This window comes from Chaetura pelagica, unplaced genomic scaffold, assembly GCF_000747805.2.
Source record: "Chaetura pelagica isolate M959 unplaced genomic scaffold, ChaPel_1.0 scaffold275, whole genome shotgun sequence".
Classification (NCBI taxonomy): Eukaryota; Metazoa; Chordata; class Aves; order Apodiformes; family Apodidae; genus Chaetura; species Chaetura pelagica.
In genome coordinates, this window is record NW_009953486.1 from 2,753,154 (window position 1) to 2,772,721 (window position 19,568).

The 19,568-nt window shown below is 41.1% G+C and overlaps 1 protein-coding gene across 1 annotated transcript in view; it reads right to left on the minus strand.

Moving 5' to 3' along the window:
• The window catches only part of CDH4 (cadherin 4, type 1, R-cadherin (retinal)), a 429,513-nt gene that overhangs the window by 162,823 nt on the left and 247,122 nt on the right, over positions 1 to 19,568 (minus strand). The window contains exon 3 of the mRNA XM_009998741.1: positions 7,577 to 7,800. Coding sequence (XP_009997043.1) covers positions 7,577 to 7,800 — 224 coding nt within the window. The remainder of the gene's footprint in view (positions 1 to 7,576; positions 7,801 to 19,568) is intronic.

The following is a 19,568-nucleotide window of genomic DNA, read 5'->3' on the forward strand; positions in this document are numbered from 1 at the left end:
TAACATGCAGGCTTGTGCCTTGAGCTAGAACATGGTTTTTCAGGTGGCTGCAGAAAAGGTGACCCCTGATGGGACAGAAGACATTGATTTCCTTGTACAATTTAACCAAACTTCAGAAATCACCAGAACTCACCCACACCTTCTGTTTGCCAAAACATCTGGCAAATTGTCACCACTTTAAGTTGAGATCTTGTAATATGCTTTGCTTTTGTACTATCAGAATAAGGACAGTTCCAGGCACCACACATTTCATGTTCATTACTGAGCAGGCATGAAATGTGAAAGATGCCTCTAAGGAGAGGGAAGTTTTGGCTGGGGTGGAGAGGCAAAGCTGTGTTGAAGCTTATTCTGTGGTACCACACTGAACAGATGATTAGAGGTATCTCCTGGACTGCACACTGCTTTCAAGATTTCAAATTATGCTCTTCCTCTTCTATCCTCTGGAAGAATCACATACCAAAGAAGGTACATTAGAAATCTATCTGCCTTTGGTGGACTCTTTTATGGTTCCGACAAGTTTCAAACACCTGTGATATCCTTCTTGTCATTGTCAGGCTCTGAATATTACAAGAGCCTTCACTGGACAGAAGATGACATCATCCACAAAGCACAGCTCTCGTACTTTTCTTTCTTATTTTAAGGTTTGAACATCTTATCCCAACATGAAAAGTTCTGAGGAGGCTGTTTCCCTGAAAGCTCCCCACATCAACTTGACCTTTTCACTTTCCTGTTCTAAGATCTCCTCTTGCAGTGCTTCTTAGGTAGGATTGTTTAAGAAACATCTAAATTACTGTTGTACTCTACCTTCTAGTGTTTACAAAAAGACACTTCTATCTTCAAGTTAATGTCATTCTCATAATTGGAAGAAGCCCTACACAATGGCTTCAGAACTACAAGTACTTCTCAAGAGCATGGCTATGAAATTACAGAATACTACATGCCTGTTACCTGTTCAGATACCTACAGGGCAGGAATAAAGGTGGTAGAACTCATCATATACTACACTGTAAGAACCACTACTGCAGCTTGACTATAGCTCTCTCATTTTGCACATAACTTGTTGAGAAAAATGTGTGAAATACATATCTACCCAGATAAAACTTCTAATAAATAATTTGGAAAATTGTTCCAGAATACATTTCTTTTGCTTCCAGAACTCAGCCTACTACAATTGTTCTTCACTGTAGAAAGAAGCAGGAGCAAATCTATCCCATAACAAGCCTGTGAAAAATTTTAATCTCATTTTATTTTTGTAAAGCCGTGAGGTTCAAAAGATACATGAATTAAAATAATCATCATGAATTAAATGTAACAATATTCCTTCTCTTCATAATGTTTGCAAGTAAAAAGATCACAAGAGACTTAAGAGATCACAAGCACCACTGCTACTTTAGCACAAAGCAAAGCAATTCATTCTGGTACTTCTCCCCAGTACTAGCGTGTGACTTTGCCCTTTCAAGTTATCCTTTGGTTATTTCAAGAGGCTCTTGAGAAAAGGCTGTTCTTCTTTTATCCCCAATTCCGGAGTGCACCTAAGCAAATGCTTCAATTGGAACATGTGAACACATTTGATTTATCTCTATTTGCATGATGATATTTCAGTGTGTGTTTAAATGGTCTTCTGGACAGAGACAGCATTTGAGATCCCATTCCTCACTAGTGGCAATGCCAGCCCTTCAGCCCCTTCTGCCCTGCTCTTACGGCTCCTGCCCCACTGCCTCGCTCTTCTGGCCCCTGGGCCAGCAGCTTCAAGGGGGCAGAACGTGGTGCAGATGCACCATCACAAAACCATGGCCAGTGAGTGAGGACCTGGCCTCCAGAGGTGGGGAGGAACCCCAGCCCTTCTTCACCCTGAGCTTGTAACTACCAAACTGTCTCAGCTCACTGGCCTGTGAAAAGAGAGGTGGACTCTCACAGCCCCTAAAAAAGGTTTATTTAAATGGATGCACCTGCATGAAGTGATTTTTTGTTTTAGTCAGACTCATGTTTACATGCAACTGTCAGATCTCCACAGCAAGGAAAGGTTTTTTCGGAGATTCAGTCCAAAGCATTTTTTGGAAGTGGCAGTCCGACTTCAGCAGTTCACAGCAAAGAACATGAACCCAGAGGTCGAAGGCTCTGCTCTCACAAGGGCAGGGCACACATCAGAGGCAGGCAGCACACAGCACTCCAAGGGGTTTGTTTTACCAGAAAAAACTTATTCCTGTGTAGCCAGTTCAATCCTCATGACTTCCTTTTGTTTGAAGGAAGACAGATCTGCAGTGAATTTCACTTACGGATGATCATTCTAGTACAGCTTTGAGCCTGACCCCTTGGCAAGATGCTGACAATTTAAGAACTAAATCCAGCAAGTGCAGCACTCGGAAACTTCCATAGTGGGCTGATTTTCCAAGGCAATGAGCACCTGTATGTCATATATCTTGATTTCAGTGCCAGGCTATGGATTCAGCACACCTGAAAATCAGGCCAAGTAAGTTCACATGTTTTCACAAACAGCACTTTCACCTCCTGTGATGATTAAATGCTAGATGTTAAAATGCACTTAAGCTTGAGGTCAGACAAGGTCACCTGACACATCTTCATTAAAAATCCACAATTAGCATCAGCAGCCTCATTGGTAACAATTATATTATATTAATCTATTAGTCATCTGCTTTCTGATCTTTCCCACTGATCTGATTTGTTAAAATCTCAAACAATGTCTCACAAGTTACCTACAGAAACCAGAAACCTCTGTATCTAGCCTCACTGACTGTGATCAGTCAAGGTCTTGTTGCACTCATGAGGATAAAGACACAAAAATGATGCTGCCTGCCATTGTACTGGACTTAGTTACTGCCCTGGATCCCCCATGGAGATAATCAAAGAGGGCAGCCCTGGCATAACAACACAATACTTAAAACATGCATAACGTGGCCAGAAAAAGGCAGGATGACAAATACAGTCCAATTTCTTCAGTCTCTCTAGGGATAACTCAATTAAATGGGGCAAACTCCATCACCCTAATGCCATATGTAATATCTCATCCCAAGCAAGAGAAGGAAGGAAAGCAACCAAATACTTTTTTTCCCTGTTTCTTCCAGGTGCACCCACTTGAGAGCATCCGGAAGATCAGGAGCACTGGAAGCACAAGTCCCACTTAAGCTGTTCAATTTCTTCCATTAAGGGAAGGCTACATCTCCATTGCTCCAAGGCCTTGCAAGAGCACCCTGGCTAGCACAATAACCAAGGTCATAAACAAGACCAGTGCTGAATAAACCCTTCCTTGCCCAGAGATCTTTTTATTTGTTATCAGCAATAAAAGGCTGTACTGGAATTTAAAATCTCAGCTAGGTAAAATGCCAGATAAGATTATTTAAAGGCTATAAATAGAAAAAAGAATGGCTGTACATTCATATTGTATGGCTGTGGACTCACAACTGGGTTATGAAAGAAGCCCAAAATGAGGTGAGACACAATAGAACAGAAGCTGGCCTTGAGGGAGGATTGATTTCTGACAGTAGTTCTCAAAGTTATCAAAACTGCATACCCATCTATTTGCAAGATTTTAATTGCACAATTCCTAGTGATTAAACACTGCAAGAATTTACATACTTCCATGCTCAGAATTTGAGAAGCTAAGACAATGAGAAACTTATGTTGACATAAACAGGATTCAGAGAAAACAGTATTTTTTCTCCTAAATAAGTCACTGACAGCAGATGACTGGCATCCTACATGTACTGAATATATCCAGTATCTTCAAGCTCTTCTGCTGTGAATTCATATCTATGTTGAATTTCTTCAATCCTCATTTTAACTCATGAGCAGAAGCTCAGGAAAATACATAAATTCATAAAGGAGAAAGTTGTCAGACATGCCTTAACATGCTTAGACACATGCAATAACTGAAAAATAAAGATCAATACAGAATAGTGGGCCAGAACTACAGATGGAACAAGCCAACACAGAGCCAATTCCATGCTGATTAGCAAGGAGTGACAAGGAGAAGCTTGGACTTTAGGGACACAGAGGGGAGCGTGAGACGTGATGGATAAATAGGTGTATATCCATCCACGTCCTTAGTAAGACTTGAGGTTTTGGAACTAAGAAAGAGAGGACATATGAAGATTGAACACTCCAGCAATGTCACTGTTCAAAAGCATAATCTTAATTTTTGGACTTTTGGCTAATTCTGTATCCAATTGTTAGAAATAATGGCATGCACTCTGGAAAAATAAGACATTGTACTGCTAATTCCAGATAAGTAAAATCTGGCTTGGCTTTGTTTTCTTCTGCAGTATTATCCCACTCAAGCTTATCTTTCATAAATGCTGACACAAGCTACAAGGACTTCATGTGATTTCACAAAAACCTTTTTTTCTTTTATTTTCTTTCTTTCTCTTCTTTCCAAATTATACCCACAGGTCCAATAGATACTTTCAATTGTAAAAACAGGCAGCCAGACAAGAACAGTACCAGAAACTTTATCTTAAGTATTTATTGTTATGCTAGAATATCACTCACTTTCCTCTGGGGTAATTCAGTGCTCCTGTGGGAAATATGTGACCTCATTTGCATTTTCTAATTGAATTGCTATCAGGTTTCCTGCAAGACTGAACAAAAAAGTTCCTAGAGTTACAAACACCACTTGTATTAACCAGAAAAAAAGTTTATGTTCAAGTGTTTGCTGGAGAGAAGGGGAAAATGTGTGCTTCATGTATCATAAAATAAGTTTTTAAAACATTTCCCTTCTTTGCTATCATTTCATCCTACTAGCATGAACCTTTAACGTTGAATTCTTTCATCACAGTGGTTGCCAGTGAAAACTTGCAAATTTGCCCAGGTTATTCAGTTATCTAAAGCAATTAGAACATTTATAAAACCAACACTATTAAGCAGGGGAACCTGTCATTGTATTGGAACATGCACCATTAAAATGTGACCTCACTTCTGGTCCCCCATGACTTTAGCCAGTATCCCAAAAATGCTGACTTCTCCTGTAACATATATTCTGTATTAATCTCCATAACAAACTAAATATCTAATACTGGCCACTCCAGGAGAGCTAAACATGTTTCCATGAAGCTTTAATTCCTGGATAATTGTGAAATAAAGTCTGATTGTTCCTTTCAGAGGTGATTCAAAGGGGCAGCAAGCCTCTCACCATGAGGTGGGGCTTCCCCAGCTGAGGACCAATAGTCAAGGAGAAGCCTAAAGGAACACTGAGGATGGGTGAGCAAGGCAGAAGGACTTATTTGTGCTGTAGGTGCCAGCAAACAACAGATCAGTAGGTGCAGCAAGGCAAACTTCACATCAATTATTTTTAATGTCTGGGAATTGCTCAGCATTTTCAGCAAATCAGTCACAAATTTACAAAGGAACATGGAAATGTTTGTATGCAGCAGAACAGAGAGTTGGTCTCTCTCCCTCTCTCACATCACCTCCTCCTTTCTCTCCCATACTGAATATAACACAATTGAAATGTCTTTAAATATCATGTAGTTCTGCTTGTGTCATATTATATTATACAAAATCAAATGTGAAATCTGTTTCTAGGAGCAGCCATGAAATGTAGTACATTAAGGTCACGGCCTGAAACACATTGAACTGGATACTGTTAGGTTTTGGGTTTTTTTTTAAGCATAAACACTATTATTTTTTAAAATAATTGCATAATCATATTCATTTCTTAATAAACAAAGGATTATTTTGCTTGCAAAAAGCATAAGCATTTAAATAAAACACAAGTTGGATGCCTGCTATAGGGGAACACAATAAAACTGCTTATGACCTTGTCATTAGTCTTGTTTTCCATATTTTTCCAGCCTCAAACTACACACTAATAAGGCTTTTAGAAAGAAAGGATATGAATTTTAAAAAGCTTAGCTTTGTGTTTTGAACCAGAGTTCAGCTTACATTAACATTAGATGAATTTCCAACCAAATATTTTACTACAGCAGAAATGTGTGCTTATTCAGTTTTCTTTCTGCTACACTGAGAAGAAATTCAGAGCAGTATATAAGATACCTTGCTTTGTTCTTTCAATATTTAATTACTTTTAGAAGGAAGCAGTATTTCTTTCATTAGAAAATGGCAAATACAGTTAACATAACATACAGGCTTAATTATATCTTGCACAAGACAGAGTCTTACTGAAGAGTAGCAGAATTGTATTTATATGACTCTAAGCCATGCAAAACCTCAGGGGTCAGGCAACTGCAAGATCTACGTCTCTCCAAGTCTATGGGGCAAAAATTCTCCCAAATGGCACAGACTCACATGGTGGCATTTTGACAACATGGCAGAGAAAGTCTCTCCCTCTTTTCCCCCTCCTTCCCTGCCCTCTCTGTCCAAGCACCACAGAAAAGAGCAGAGACCAGTCTTGCTATTTCTACAGCTACAGCCATGGCCAAGTGACCTTGCCCTGTCCCTGAACTACCCATGACTGTTTCCCAGCACACACACCTCCATCCTTGCTCAGCAGGTCTTCAAGATCTAGCAACAGATCAGGCTCTTCAGCCAATTTCCTGCCAAAATTGTATGTAACCACCCAACCAGCCCAGAACTGGGTTTTTTGACTGGGTGCCAGACAGCGTCTGCGTTTACGCAGTGAAGTGTAGGATCTCCAGCCCTACACTGAAAGGCAGGAGGAGAAAATGAAAAGGCAGGGAACTGCTGCTGCCAAAGATGACGCAGAAAAGGTGGGACAGAGACAGCTAGTCAAGGAGCAGACCAGAAGAAATGAGTTTTCATGGAGCAGTCCCCAGTTACAATGGAACTGCGGAGCCCACCGCTGTATTGAAGTGAAGCAATAGTGCTCTCAGACTGCTGGGCAGGGACAGATCCTTCCTGCTTCTCAGCCATGTGTACGAAACTAAAAGAGAAAGCAAGTACCTGAAACCTTCTGTGGGAAACACTGAACGGTGCTGGCTTTTCACTCTTCAGCTGTGAGGAAGGGAAGATGCTGGCATTGAGCAGAGGGGATGTTTGCCACTGGGGTGCCATTTTGTGCTTTGCTGCCTGTGCTGTGTGTGAACATATGTCCCTTATCAGGCTTGTCCTTGTGTTGGAAGGGAACTAGCCCAAATCTCTCTGGAAACCCCCATGGAGCTGCAGGGCCATGCAGATAGTTCACAGAGAGAAAGGAATCACTGTGAAAACCAGGGAGATGTCACAGCAGCATGGCAGCAGCAGTCAGTGCACGACTCCAGGTCTACACTGTCACAAAAGAAATCTGAACTTAACCTTGTATTTCTGAAGAGGATGGTTGACTAAGGCTTTGGAGAGAAGGAGGCACCCCTCATTTGCAGGTTTCATTTGAAGTTAAGAGAGACCATTACCCATGAGATGCAAATGTAAGGTATATAACCTGCAGCATATAACAGAGCCAAGCAATCACTTAAAAAGACAGAAGTGTGACCTTAAATCATTTCTGTCAGAGATGATCAAATAATTTACAAGAAATTTGCTGCTGCTGGTGTTTTCTACACAGACACATCCAATCAATCCAACTCCAAATGTACCTTTTAAAGGTTTGTTGAACACGGGCAATGGAAGAATGAAATAAGAAACAGGAGCTTTGAAGACTTCTTACCTTGTGTCCATTATGTTGTGACTTCTCTGCCACCAGAACCCTGACAATCACTTCCCATCTGCCCAGGCTCTGGGGATCCCACACAGTCACCAGGAGGATCAACTGCTTCGAGGGCATTTGCAGCTGGTGGGCAGCATACATGGTTCCATCTGCCCTCACCTTGAAGTCCAGGCTGTTCGTTTCATACCGAACCCCCTTGTTACCCGCACAGTTATTAAATTTTACTAGAAGAGAGAGCAAGAGATGGAAGAAACGTGTGAGATTGGCGTGATAAGAAAGGCAATCAAGTACAAGTTTCAGACATTTAATTTTCACTGATGTCTTCTATATCTCTAATAACCATCAAGGAAATGATTTAACTGTTTCTTCGACCTTTCAGGAGTGCTCTTGTGCTTTATCTCTGTTCCCCAGGGAAGAAGCTGTAAGCCATTTTTAAAGTATTTGATACAGTTTCATTAGATCTCAAACACAGCTGTTCCCCATTTCTACAAGTGGATTTCTCCCTTGTTGCCATTATCTTTTAAATTTGACTGGAGTCTATTACCCACACTGTGAGTATTTTTTTGCACAAAATGTTCTCCATTTCCCTAACCCTTCAATAACCTACTTACCAGATAGCCTATTTGCACATTCTTAACTGAAATTCAAAAGCCCATAACAATTCCATTATCAGAAATATAAACCCAAAAAACTTAAACAAAGAAGAAAAATGAAAACTGTTCTGTAGATTGTCTCTACTGCCAGATCCAGAGCTGCAATCCCACCCTGGCCGACCCCTCCACGCATTTCAGCTACTGCAAAGAAGAATTGTAGAACTTCACTTCACAAACCACAACTTGTCATTTAAAAGTCTGCACTGTCAGATCAAAGCTCCCCAGTAGCTGATATTTATATTTTCAGGGTTTTTTGGGGGGTTGAATTCTTTTACAGTCTAGTTTGAAAACTATTTCTATTGGCATTCTGAAACATGTCACACACATTAGGCTGGAAAAAACCCAAACTACTATATGACAAAATTGACAAATCTGATAGAAATTGAACCTGCAGCTAATCACATGGGAAACAAAACACTTCCTGCCATTCGCGTAATCCGCGGGGCGGAACACACGTGGTGAAGGAAAACATATTGTACCCATAAAAACATCTAAAGTGAGCGAGAATGGATCTGCAGCCTTCTAGCTAGGAACATTACAGGGATTCTCATGCTGTGGCTTCTGAGTGCTCAGCAGGCATGCTCCTGGCCTGCCACAAGAGAGGAAAACCTCCTGCAGCTCCAGCAGGCACCTCGTTTCTGCACAAGCAAAGCTAGGTCAGAAGAGTCTCACCTAGACTGGCTGTGGGATGAGGAGATGGGATACAGAGCAAATCCAGGCAAGAGAAGATCCTATGGCCAGTTTCCCTCTTCCCCCCATTCCATAGCTGACTGCCTCTGCAGTCCTGCTTTGAGTTGAATCAGGCGCTAATCTGGATTTAAACAAAAATAGCTGAGGGATGGCACAGCAGAAAGAAGAGAGCAGCCAGGGAGCTGCTCAAGCAGTCCTGCAGCTAAAAGCCCCTGGTACCACCACAGAATACAGAGAGGACCCTAGTTGAGAAAAGGGAAATAATAGAATCAAAGAATGGTTTGGATTGGAAGGGACCTTAAAGATCATCTAGATCCACACTCCCCTTCACCAAACTGCACCTCTCAATAACTGGGGTCCTGTGGCCATTCTTGTAACTATTAATTTTGCAAAGACCTTCTTTATTTTGACCACATTGGTATATATTTATGTGTGTGTGGTGGGAACTGTCACCTAATGCTGCAGTAACTATTGGGCACAAACACCAAATGTCACCTGTTGATTTATAAAAAAGAAGATAGTTATCTAGTATACTAAAAAATGTGGGTAATGCTTTTAAGCACTTTCATTGTCATAGACTACATCATGATTTAACTTCTAAATGGTGTGCTGGGGACAACATGTGGTCCTGCAAAACTCCATGGTGCTACCAGCAGTCAGATACATGCAATGCCAGGTCAGTTCTCAGCCCCACGCCAGGCCCTGCTCTCTTTAACAGTAAAACCACACATTTTAGACTAGACTGGAAAATAAAAATTCATGAAAGCACTGAGGTTAAACACATACATGGTCTGGTTGCACGTACAAGAACCAATGCTGCACACCTGGAGAAATCAGGATGGCCTGAAAAACCCCTCAGGCAGCTGATGCTGCCAGGGGAGACCCCTGGCATCCAGCACCCCTGGGGACCATCCTGCTGCGATATCTCGTTCATCTCTTGTGAATTTCTACAAATCTCCACTGCATTCACAGCTGTTATAAATATATACGGACACAGCAAGTTCTCTGCTGCTAATGTGATGTATTTCCAGCTCCATGCCACCAGCATTGCCCCTCAGCTGGGGCATTACTGCACACCTCTGCTCAGTGATGGCAATGCACAAACCAAGTTCCACCTCCACCTCCTGAAGTACCCACGTGTCATATCCAGAAAGACATTTGAAGAAGAGAGAAAAGAATGATAATGCCTGCACATTAAAAACAATCCTGACATTACTTTGATTTTATTGAGATTAAAAGAAAGCCCTACAGTGTGCTAGTAGTCTGAGAGAAAAAAAAAGAGTAAAATCCCTTCCTGTATGTGTACGTAGTGATTTCAGTACTCAAAGTACTTAAACATCTGCTTAAGACACAGCTCATGGCTCCAATATGCTGCTCTCGTGTCATATGTCACTGTGTCGACTTTTATGCTCCATTATCTAAAAATGGCTACCTCTTAGACAGAGTCCCCCTGTGACTTGCTAATTACTTCCATTAGTTTAAAACAAACTTGACTAGAGACAGAGAAAATCCTGAGAGAAATTAAGTCTAATTTTTTAAACAAGCAACGTCTCTGTTCCACATTGCTCTTGCCAGGTAGCATAGGTAGATGAATGCTCAGCAAGGAATTAACACGCCCAGCTCCTCTCCAAAGAGGCTTCAGGAGCTGGAAAAACAAAAAAGGCTTCAAGGACATATGGATTCCATAATGTTTAGTTACTACGAGGGACCACAGCTTGCAGAACAGCAGCAAACTGGCCAGGCCTCACCCAAGGGGCTTTGCAGAAGATTCAGCCACAGAGGGGAGACAATTCAGAACTCATCAGGGTCTGACTATTAGGGCTCAGCATGCTCAGCTGCTGCCAGGCAGAGCTGCTGCTGCTCCAGGCACTTTCATACACAGCGCAGAGAACCCATCTGCAGCACAGTGCAGACAAACTGCTCCCACGTTCACCACATGGCTGCAAGGACTCTCATTACAAATCCTGTGCTCATCCTCCTTGCTGCCCTGGGAAAATGATTCCTTGGAATGTTACGTGACTACTGAGATGTACTATTATATACATGTCTATACACACACATTGTATATATCTCATTCATATATATTGGGTTTTTTCCCAAATATATAGGTTTGGGGAAAAAAACATAAATCAAACTATTGTTCTATAATAAATAACATAGCTCAAGGAAAGGAGATCTCACCTGTATTTTCAAATTCTACCTCTTACCTCTACTCTTTGCTCTCATGGAAAAATAAATTAAAATTTCATCCCATGGAAGAAAAATTTTGGGATTTCCCCCCCTTTTTCTCCTTTAGAAAGCTCTAAGTCTGTGTCATTTGCAGTTGATCCAACTCTTATTTTTAAGATAAGGTAATAAATAAACAAACAAACAAACATTGGCTCTGTTTACTAGACTTAGATCTCTCTGTGGACACAAATCCATCTTTCTTTGACCAGTTTGAAGTCTAAAGAACACTGCATGAATTTAACATTCAAAAGCTGCAGCATCAGTAATTGGAGTTTCAGGTAAACAGCAGAGCCACAGCATCTATCATTTTTACAGGATGGTAAAAAAAGAAAACTTTTTTAATATACTCTGGAAAAATGTTCAGTGATGCTTATCGAAAGCTTATGCTGAAAACAGCATCAAATGCCTGATGAAAAGGAAACCAAGAAGGCACCCTCATTAGCAGACTTTTACATTTAACCCTTTACCCTCATCATTTTTAATTGCTTCTCTATGAAAGGAGAAGGTTTAACAATTTGATATGCTGAAACAGGCATTGAGTGATGGGCAGAAAAGCTGCAGGAGTTGGCAGCAAACTCCTGGGCATCTGAGGGGGGAAAAAAAAAAGGATTTTTCTTCAAAAAATATACAGGGTGGAAAAAAAATTCAACAAGTTGTGCATTGTTCCCTTTGACTATTTAGCTTGTTAAGCTAGCTGGACAGAGTCAAATGATCAAGCAAGGATCTTGAAAGACGTACGAATGCACTGAACTTCCTTGCCCCCCAAATGTCTGAGAAATACATTCCATTTAATAGGACTATAAATGGTATAAACCAAAGAATTCACTTTAAGCCTTATCCTTCTGGATTCCCCTTTAACTTCTCCTAGTCCATTAAAAAGTGCCCCCTCTGGCAAGCTGCACAGAGCTGGAAGAGCAGGAGGGATAATACTTTGGAACTGCTTGAAAGAGTCCAGCGCAGAGCCACAAAAATGATTAAGGGAGTGGAACATCTCCCTTCTGAGGAAAGGCTGAGGGAGCTGGGTCTCTTTAGCCTGGAGAAGAGGAGATCAAGGGGCGACCTCATCAATGTTTACAAATACGTTAAGGGCGAGTGTCAAGAGGATGGAGCCAGGCTTTGTGCAGTGATGTCCAGTGATAGGACAAGAGGCAATGGGTGCAAACTGGAACACAGGAGGTTCCACGTAAACAGTGAATAGGAACCTGTTGTCTGAGAACAGGCAAAAAACCATTCAGTTAACATTCTTGCAAACTGATTTCTCCATTAAGGGCTCATGTGAAGCACCGTGTTGGGCCTCACTGGAAATCTGTGTGTGCCTGAGAAAGTGAGTACAGAGCATAAACTTTTACGTGGCCACATTTTCAAGGCATCTTTATGTTTGTGCAACCTCTTTGTGATTCTGTGAGAAAAGTGGTTCTACAACAGTGGGAACAAACTATGGGCAGTGAATTCCCCACAGTCACAATGGAAATCCCCAGCAAAGCTGGGATCTCAATCCTGGAATTCAGGCTCCCCATTTCTCATTCTAACTGCCAGGTCATGCTGCCTCCATCACCCACATACACCCACCAAATAGAAGGTAAAACTTTTAAATAGGAAAACGGACTTTTACAGGCACTTGAAAAACGCAAATATGGGCAGATTCTTAGTCCTCCAAACCACTGGTGTATTTCCCAGTGAGCACTGGGTTAAACAATTAAGGAACATCACATAACTTATTATAGCAATTGTTTTGTAAAATGGAGTCCTGTGAACAAATGTAAATAAGTATTGCAGCTCTGGGACTAAAATATCTTGTTTAAAAAAGGCAGAGGCTGAAAGGAAAGCAAGAGGATTTTGTTCCTCTTGTACTAGAAGGATGAATGTACCCAGGTACAACCAGCTTTCCCCCCACCCTGGAAGAACCCAGAGTTGTTGCTGTTTCAGTGTTTTCAGGGAAAACAAAATCTGACTTGAGCGATTCCACTTACATACAGTGCTACACAGAACTTCAGTCTTATTTCTATTTCTGTCCCATTCCTGAATTCCTGCTTACAGTGATTCTCACCCTATCATACACAACCAGATTTTCTTCTTGCAGTTAATAAGATTCTCAGAGCTCTTCTCCTTCTGTACAAGAAAAACAATGCACAAGTAGGAAAAAACGATGGCTGTAAAGCCTGATAGAAACAATGTATAATTTTCATCCTCCCATTATTATTTTCATAGGTTACATTTTCAACCATGTCCCCATAAAAAATACTGCATTAGTAAACTCTTAGTGTCTTTATTTCATATTTATAGCACTGTGGGAGAACCAAAATCTACTGGTAAAAGGTAAAAACAGCAATTCAAACAGCTACTTCAGAGTCTAATAAACATATCCCCAGTGATCAAGTGTAATAGTTTACAGTTTAAGAAAATGCTTTGATACAGAAAACTGTTGGAGATAAATGGAAGTATGTTGGTTGGTATACAAACGTATATAAAAATGTGCATGCCCACACCCTTGGCTTCACAAAGCATTGATTATTCATTGTGTTCTCAGAGTAAAAAACAAAAATAATGAATGAGTTAGGAGAATTAATGAACTGCCCCACAGTCTATCATCCGCTGAGAATATTTAGTATGATTGATCATGTTCTTAATGCTATTTTCTTGCAATTAATGGTACAGAAATCTGTGGCAATTTTACCCATTTTCCATATCTCAGGTCAATGTGAAACATTACATCCAATTTTTCAGTGCATTATTTATGATCTCTGAGCTATGACTGCTAATATTTGCCTTACTGGAATAATAATAAACTAGCACAACAATTTACCACATGTAATTATGTTAAACAAAATCTTTCTTTATCTTCATGTAATCTTCAGTTACAGTGAATCCTCCTATATGGAATAGGCAATAATAAAGCATTCATGACATTCCCAACCTATTACATGCTTGTTAGAAGTGCCTTCACTGGCTGCACCTCTGAATCAGCAAATGAGTAGCAATCTGTCTCTAGCAGAAAGTAAGGCAGATTTGAAATGGCACATAAAGGTATTTTACATTTAAAAAAATATTTTACATTTAAAGGTACATTTTGAATTTCCCCACATTAAATTCCAAAACTCAACCATCTCCACGATCAAATTATCCATGCGGGTTTGGAGCACATCTTAGCTCACTCCCAACAACCTTAAGTTTGTTTGCAGGCTGTTGTGCTTCCAAAAAGCCAGAACTACCTCCAGCAGGTTTTATGGGAAAACTGCAAAACTTGTTCATGCACAATTCATTTATTAGAAAAAAAATAAATACAAAATTTCTGTGAGCAGAACTGTATGGAAAATTCATCTTTTTATTTCCAGAGCTACCTAAATGCTTTCAACATCTTTTCAAGCTTTATATTCATTTTTAATAGTTCTTGCTTACACAGGGTTTCTGTTTCCATGGCCAGATGGAAAGAAAAGGAACAATACATTTCAACACACTGAAATTGGGATCCTTTAGAAACTCATTCTGTCACCTGGACAGTCAGCCAGTAGCAATGAGGAGTTGAGAGTACATTAAAAAAAGAGCTAAATCCCATTCAAATAAAGCAAACCAAGCCCCACAGTAAACAAAACCCAATTCCTAGATACTGCCTGCCTCCTTCATATTCCCACCAGTGCTATTTTTCATTTACTGGAAGCCTATCCAACTAAAATATATGTGGTTTTTTTTGGGGGGGGGGAGAGAGAGAAGTATATTTCACTTTTTGTATTGGAATTGAAGGGGAGTACAGACCCCTGGAGAGAAGGACTGTAGAACATGATAGAAAAGATGAATCACTCTGGCAGCAGCCAGCCAGCCATTAATTTTCAGCAAGCCAGGAGTTGGTCCAATTAAACCAGGCTCCTTTCTCTGCATTAACATGCTTTACTCAGTTTTTTACCGGAGCTAAAACATCAGCTCGAGACCCCAAAGGCTTTTCTATTTAGGATCAATCAATCTACCTTGCTGCACTGTAAAACATACACTGTCAGCTCTGAGGCTGGCTCAAAAAAGAGCAACAGTGGAAAAATTTGAGAAATCGACATGTTCTGGCAGTCAGTAGAGGGATTCTTCCTACACTGACACTTATTTTTATCTGATTAGAAACAAGTATTAGTAAAGGGAATATTCCCCTCTATTCTCTTTCCAGTATTTAGCATTGAGCTAAACGACAAGTCTTTTCATCCCCAAATTTCTAAATCCAAGCCAGAAGATTCCTAACACAAAGGGAGAGAGATAGTACCCGTATTTCAAAGGGCAGGGAGTTTCAACAGCATTTCCATGACGTGGAACTTCCATTCAAGCCCTTTCTCCAGCACAGGAACAGAAGCCTGACATCCCCTGTAAAGCAGCACCCCCAGCTTGGGTAACTCAGAGGATTAGCCCTTTCTGCAGTGAGTGCCATAGGAACTACACTATTGGCTTCCACCTTCATCCTTGGATAGAAAAACCTTTCACAGTAGTTTCAGTATGTCAGTCCTCTCCTGTTATTAACAGTAAGGTGGACCAAAGGCCACTGGGATGTGCTGCCAATGTTTTAGCTCCAGAGTAAAAAGCTAATGAAGAGAAGCCTGGTTTGGGTAAACTTGCAAATTCCAACTGCACCACACTTTTTGGCAAATGCTGAATTTTTCAGGTTACTAGTTTTTTTCTTTGCTCTTCTTTAAGTTCCATGCATCTGTAGGGTAGTACTGAGATTCACTATGGCACTAATGAGATCATTTTGCAATTAAAGGCTAAGTAGAAACAAACCTCTCACCACTCTCCTGTAGAGTTTGGGTTCTCTGATTAAATAGCAGTAAATAGACCTGTTTCACTTTTGGTTCTGGTGCAGAGGCTTTCTATGATTAACTCTCCCAATAAGATGGACTGATTGACCCCATGGATTAATCAATGAGTTTCTCAGCTTCAGAGCAAAGTGCAAGTTGTGGGAGTTACATGCAGTAGGATGTGGTTTAATTATTATTACTACAGCACACAGTAAATAAATCCCAGGGCACTTTATTTGGTGGTTTTACCCTTAGCACTAATGATTTTCACAACATTTTCTTCTCTGTCAAACTGCCTCCATGAGAAAAGATTTTAAACATCACTACGCATTTCATGATGAAAAGCTATAGAGTTTTTATGGTAACTTAATGTGACAATTATAAAATTAGGAACCTGTGTAACTGTAAGGTAACCTCCAGGTCACAGCAACTGCTCACCCATCTTACCTGTTGGCAGGAGCATCCCTGGGAGATGCTGCAGGGTGGCTGGGGCTGTATTTCAGAGAACCCCCAGGTGTGCTGCACCAAGCACCTTCTCCCCAGAGCTCCCAGGCACAGCAGAGAGCCTGGCTCTGCCAGCACTAGAAATGTCTCTACACTGGGAGCAGTGGTGGGAAGCAGGCAGGTACACACAGCTCCTGCACAACTCCAGGCATTTCCACCAGCTCCCACCTGCCTCACTGATGGTGACCTGGCAGCCCTGAGGGCTTTTCCTCTCTGTCACAGATCTCTTTTCAACTTGCCAGGTCTGTATTTGAAAGACACGGGGAGCTGCAGGAAGATTTTAGGGAGAAAAACATAGTCCATTTTCAGACTAGGAAAAGTTGAAAGAGATGCTCCAACTGTAGCTGTTTCATATAGCCTCAGGCTCCTCTCTCCTCACTCTTCAAAACAAACAAACTCTCCTTAACACCTAGAAACAGAGGCTGCACATGTCAGGGGAAAAAAACTATCAGACACACCAGCAAAGACACCGAACTTTTTCATGGACTTGACTTGCATGCAAATACTGACAACTTTGGCCTTGACTGTTCTTATTTTCCTTAGCCTGGCACAGGAGTCAGACATGCATGATCCAGGGAGTCAAATCACAATGCAGTAAATTAATTGATGTTTCAGGCAAAAATATTAGAGCTGGATTTTTTTTTTTTTAAATCTGTAATAACCAAGGCAGGGTAGCTATATTTATGCTGCAGCTGCTGTGCAGCTCTGCTTGTGTGCCTGCACAAACAGCAGCTACAGTCCTTACCTTCAGCTGTAACCTATACAGGTCTTCAGGTTTCATGATAAATTAATATTAAGTGGAATAAAACACTATTTGGTGCCTGGTGGGCTCAACTGCTTTGATGTTTGGACACATTTGTAGAGCTGTATTTACAGATGGAGGCTCTGGGTTCTGTTTCTGGCACTCGGTCAGAGGGAGTAGGAGAGGAAAAAGTGGCCTTGATGCCAAAGCTGTACTTGAGTGGGTACGAAACATTGGGCAAGCTGAGAGCTGGCCTGGCTGCTCTGTTGCAAAGAGCCAGAGCCTCCTGCCCCAGAGCTGGGCTCCAGCGTATACTGAATTCATGGGAAATTCACCCACTGAGTTAAAAAATAATTGGAACAACAAAAACCGTGATAAAACACAGCTCCATGCTCTCTGGTGTTGGTCATCACTGAATAAAAATGAGCCTCCTGGCCTCTGCAGCCATCCTGGAACAAATCATGTCCTGAGGACTGCAACCCCACAGCTGTGGTGCTCAGTTGCTGATGCTTCCCATGGAGACATGGGAATGATGTTTAGTGTAATGTTTCCTTTCCTTTTCCATTTGTACCCCCTCTGTCCCTTTGTATTACAGTGGTCTCTAACAGAAAGGCAGCACTCCCCTTGCTTGAAGAATGACCTCAGGATTCAATTGGCAACATGAACTGAAACAGAGAGAGACTAAAGCCAGTAGATTAGAGAACGTGACAAATTCAGCACAAAGCACTGACGATCCCAGAAGGTATCAAATTTAGTGTTAAAGTAAAGAAACAATAGGGAAGTCCAAGATATTTTGGAGTGTAGTGAATCAAATTAAATTGCCTGAAATTCCACATGGAATACATTTGACAAATTTCTTTCCCCCTCTTCAGCTTTCTGTTTGAGATGAACTGTCGTCTGGCAGCTTCAAACGTCTGGCACAGCTTCAGCTTCAGTTTGCTGGGGCTGAATCCAAACACGAACCTGAACTTTACCAGTTCTGCTCTTTTTGTAAACATACTTGCTGTGGCTGCCAAATGCTTTCCAAAAGCACACAAAACCCAGAATCCAATCGGAAAACATTGTCTTGCTGCAATAAAATTTGCATTTTGCCACCTATTGGTAGCATCCCGCGTGCAGAGCCACCGGTCAGCCAGAGCCCACCTTGTCCTCAATTTCCCCACCACATTGAGAGGGAACTGGAGAGTAGGGAGGCCCTGCAGGAGGGATGTGTCTCCCACACACCCAGTCTGAGTCCATCCCACAGCCCTGGTGCCACTTCTTCCCCCAGGGCTGTGTGGGCAGCTCACTACGCAACAATTAGCAGCAGGGAATCCTGAAACATGCTGGATAAGACAAGCAGTAAATATCATTATACGTGTGTCACTGGTAGTGAAGACCAGTTCAGATTACCCTAGTGAGCAGTCTCAGGTACAAATTCATTTTAAGGAAGGGAACTTAGGCAGAGGAAGAGACAGATATAAAGCGGGTTACGATCACATCGCTCCTGAGCACAGATACCATCAGCCTTGATTTTTTTTTTCACTTTGCTTTTAAAACAGAACTGGTTTTGCAAAACACCTACAACAATGGCACACTTCTTTGAAGCAGGATGTCACTCTTCACCAGCAGCATCCCACAATCTCTGCGGATTCTCTCTCACAGAAAACAAATCCTTTCTTCCTCCATTTTAAAGTTTTTTAAAACTACCAGGCTTCATAAAAAATCCAACTGCAGAAGGCTAAAACAAGATCTTTAGGCTGAAGAGCAGCAAATGAGAGAGGTGTGTGAATTCTGGCACAAGGCACATAGACAAGCAGATGCTGTTAGAAAACCATATTTTACTGCCCACAAAGCATCACCCTCATCTCTGAGAGCCACATGGAGTTCCACCACTGCCCAAAATAGACAACATCTGGTTCATATAAACTCTGATTTATTGCATGTCTTTTCTCCCCTTGGATTTTAATTATGAGCAGATCTTGTAACTACTATATTTGTATTTGTTTTATCCATCTAGATGTTTTTCTACACTATTAACTACAAACTGAAAGCTATTTCTTAAAATAGTACAAAAACATACTTAAAATATGCATATGAATTTCATTAAGGAAATCCCTTAACTGATTTTTTATATGAACTACAAGTACCCCTGAAACCCCTGATTAGCAAGCAAGCCTTTACCTGATATCCTGAACAGGCTGAGACTGAAAAAAAATGTTTTTTGTTATAATATAACCTCAAAGAAAACAGAGCACAAAACCAGTGTGCTAACAAATAAAAATCACTCCTCCTTGCACCACTCTGACCACTCACAGAAGATGTTTGGGGGTTGTTGAGTCAGTTTCAACATCTTAAAGAACCTTTCTAAGGGAGCACTTTCTCAGCAGAAGGGACAGATCCAGACTGTGCCTGAAGAATAAAAATAT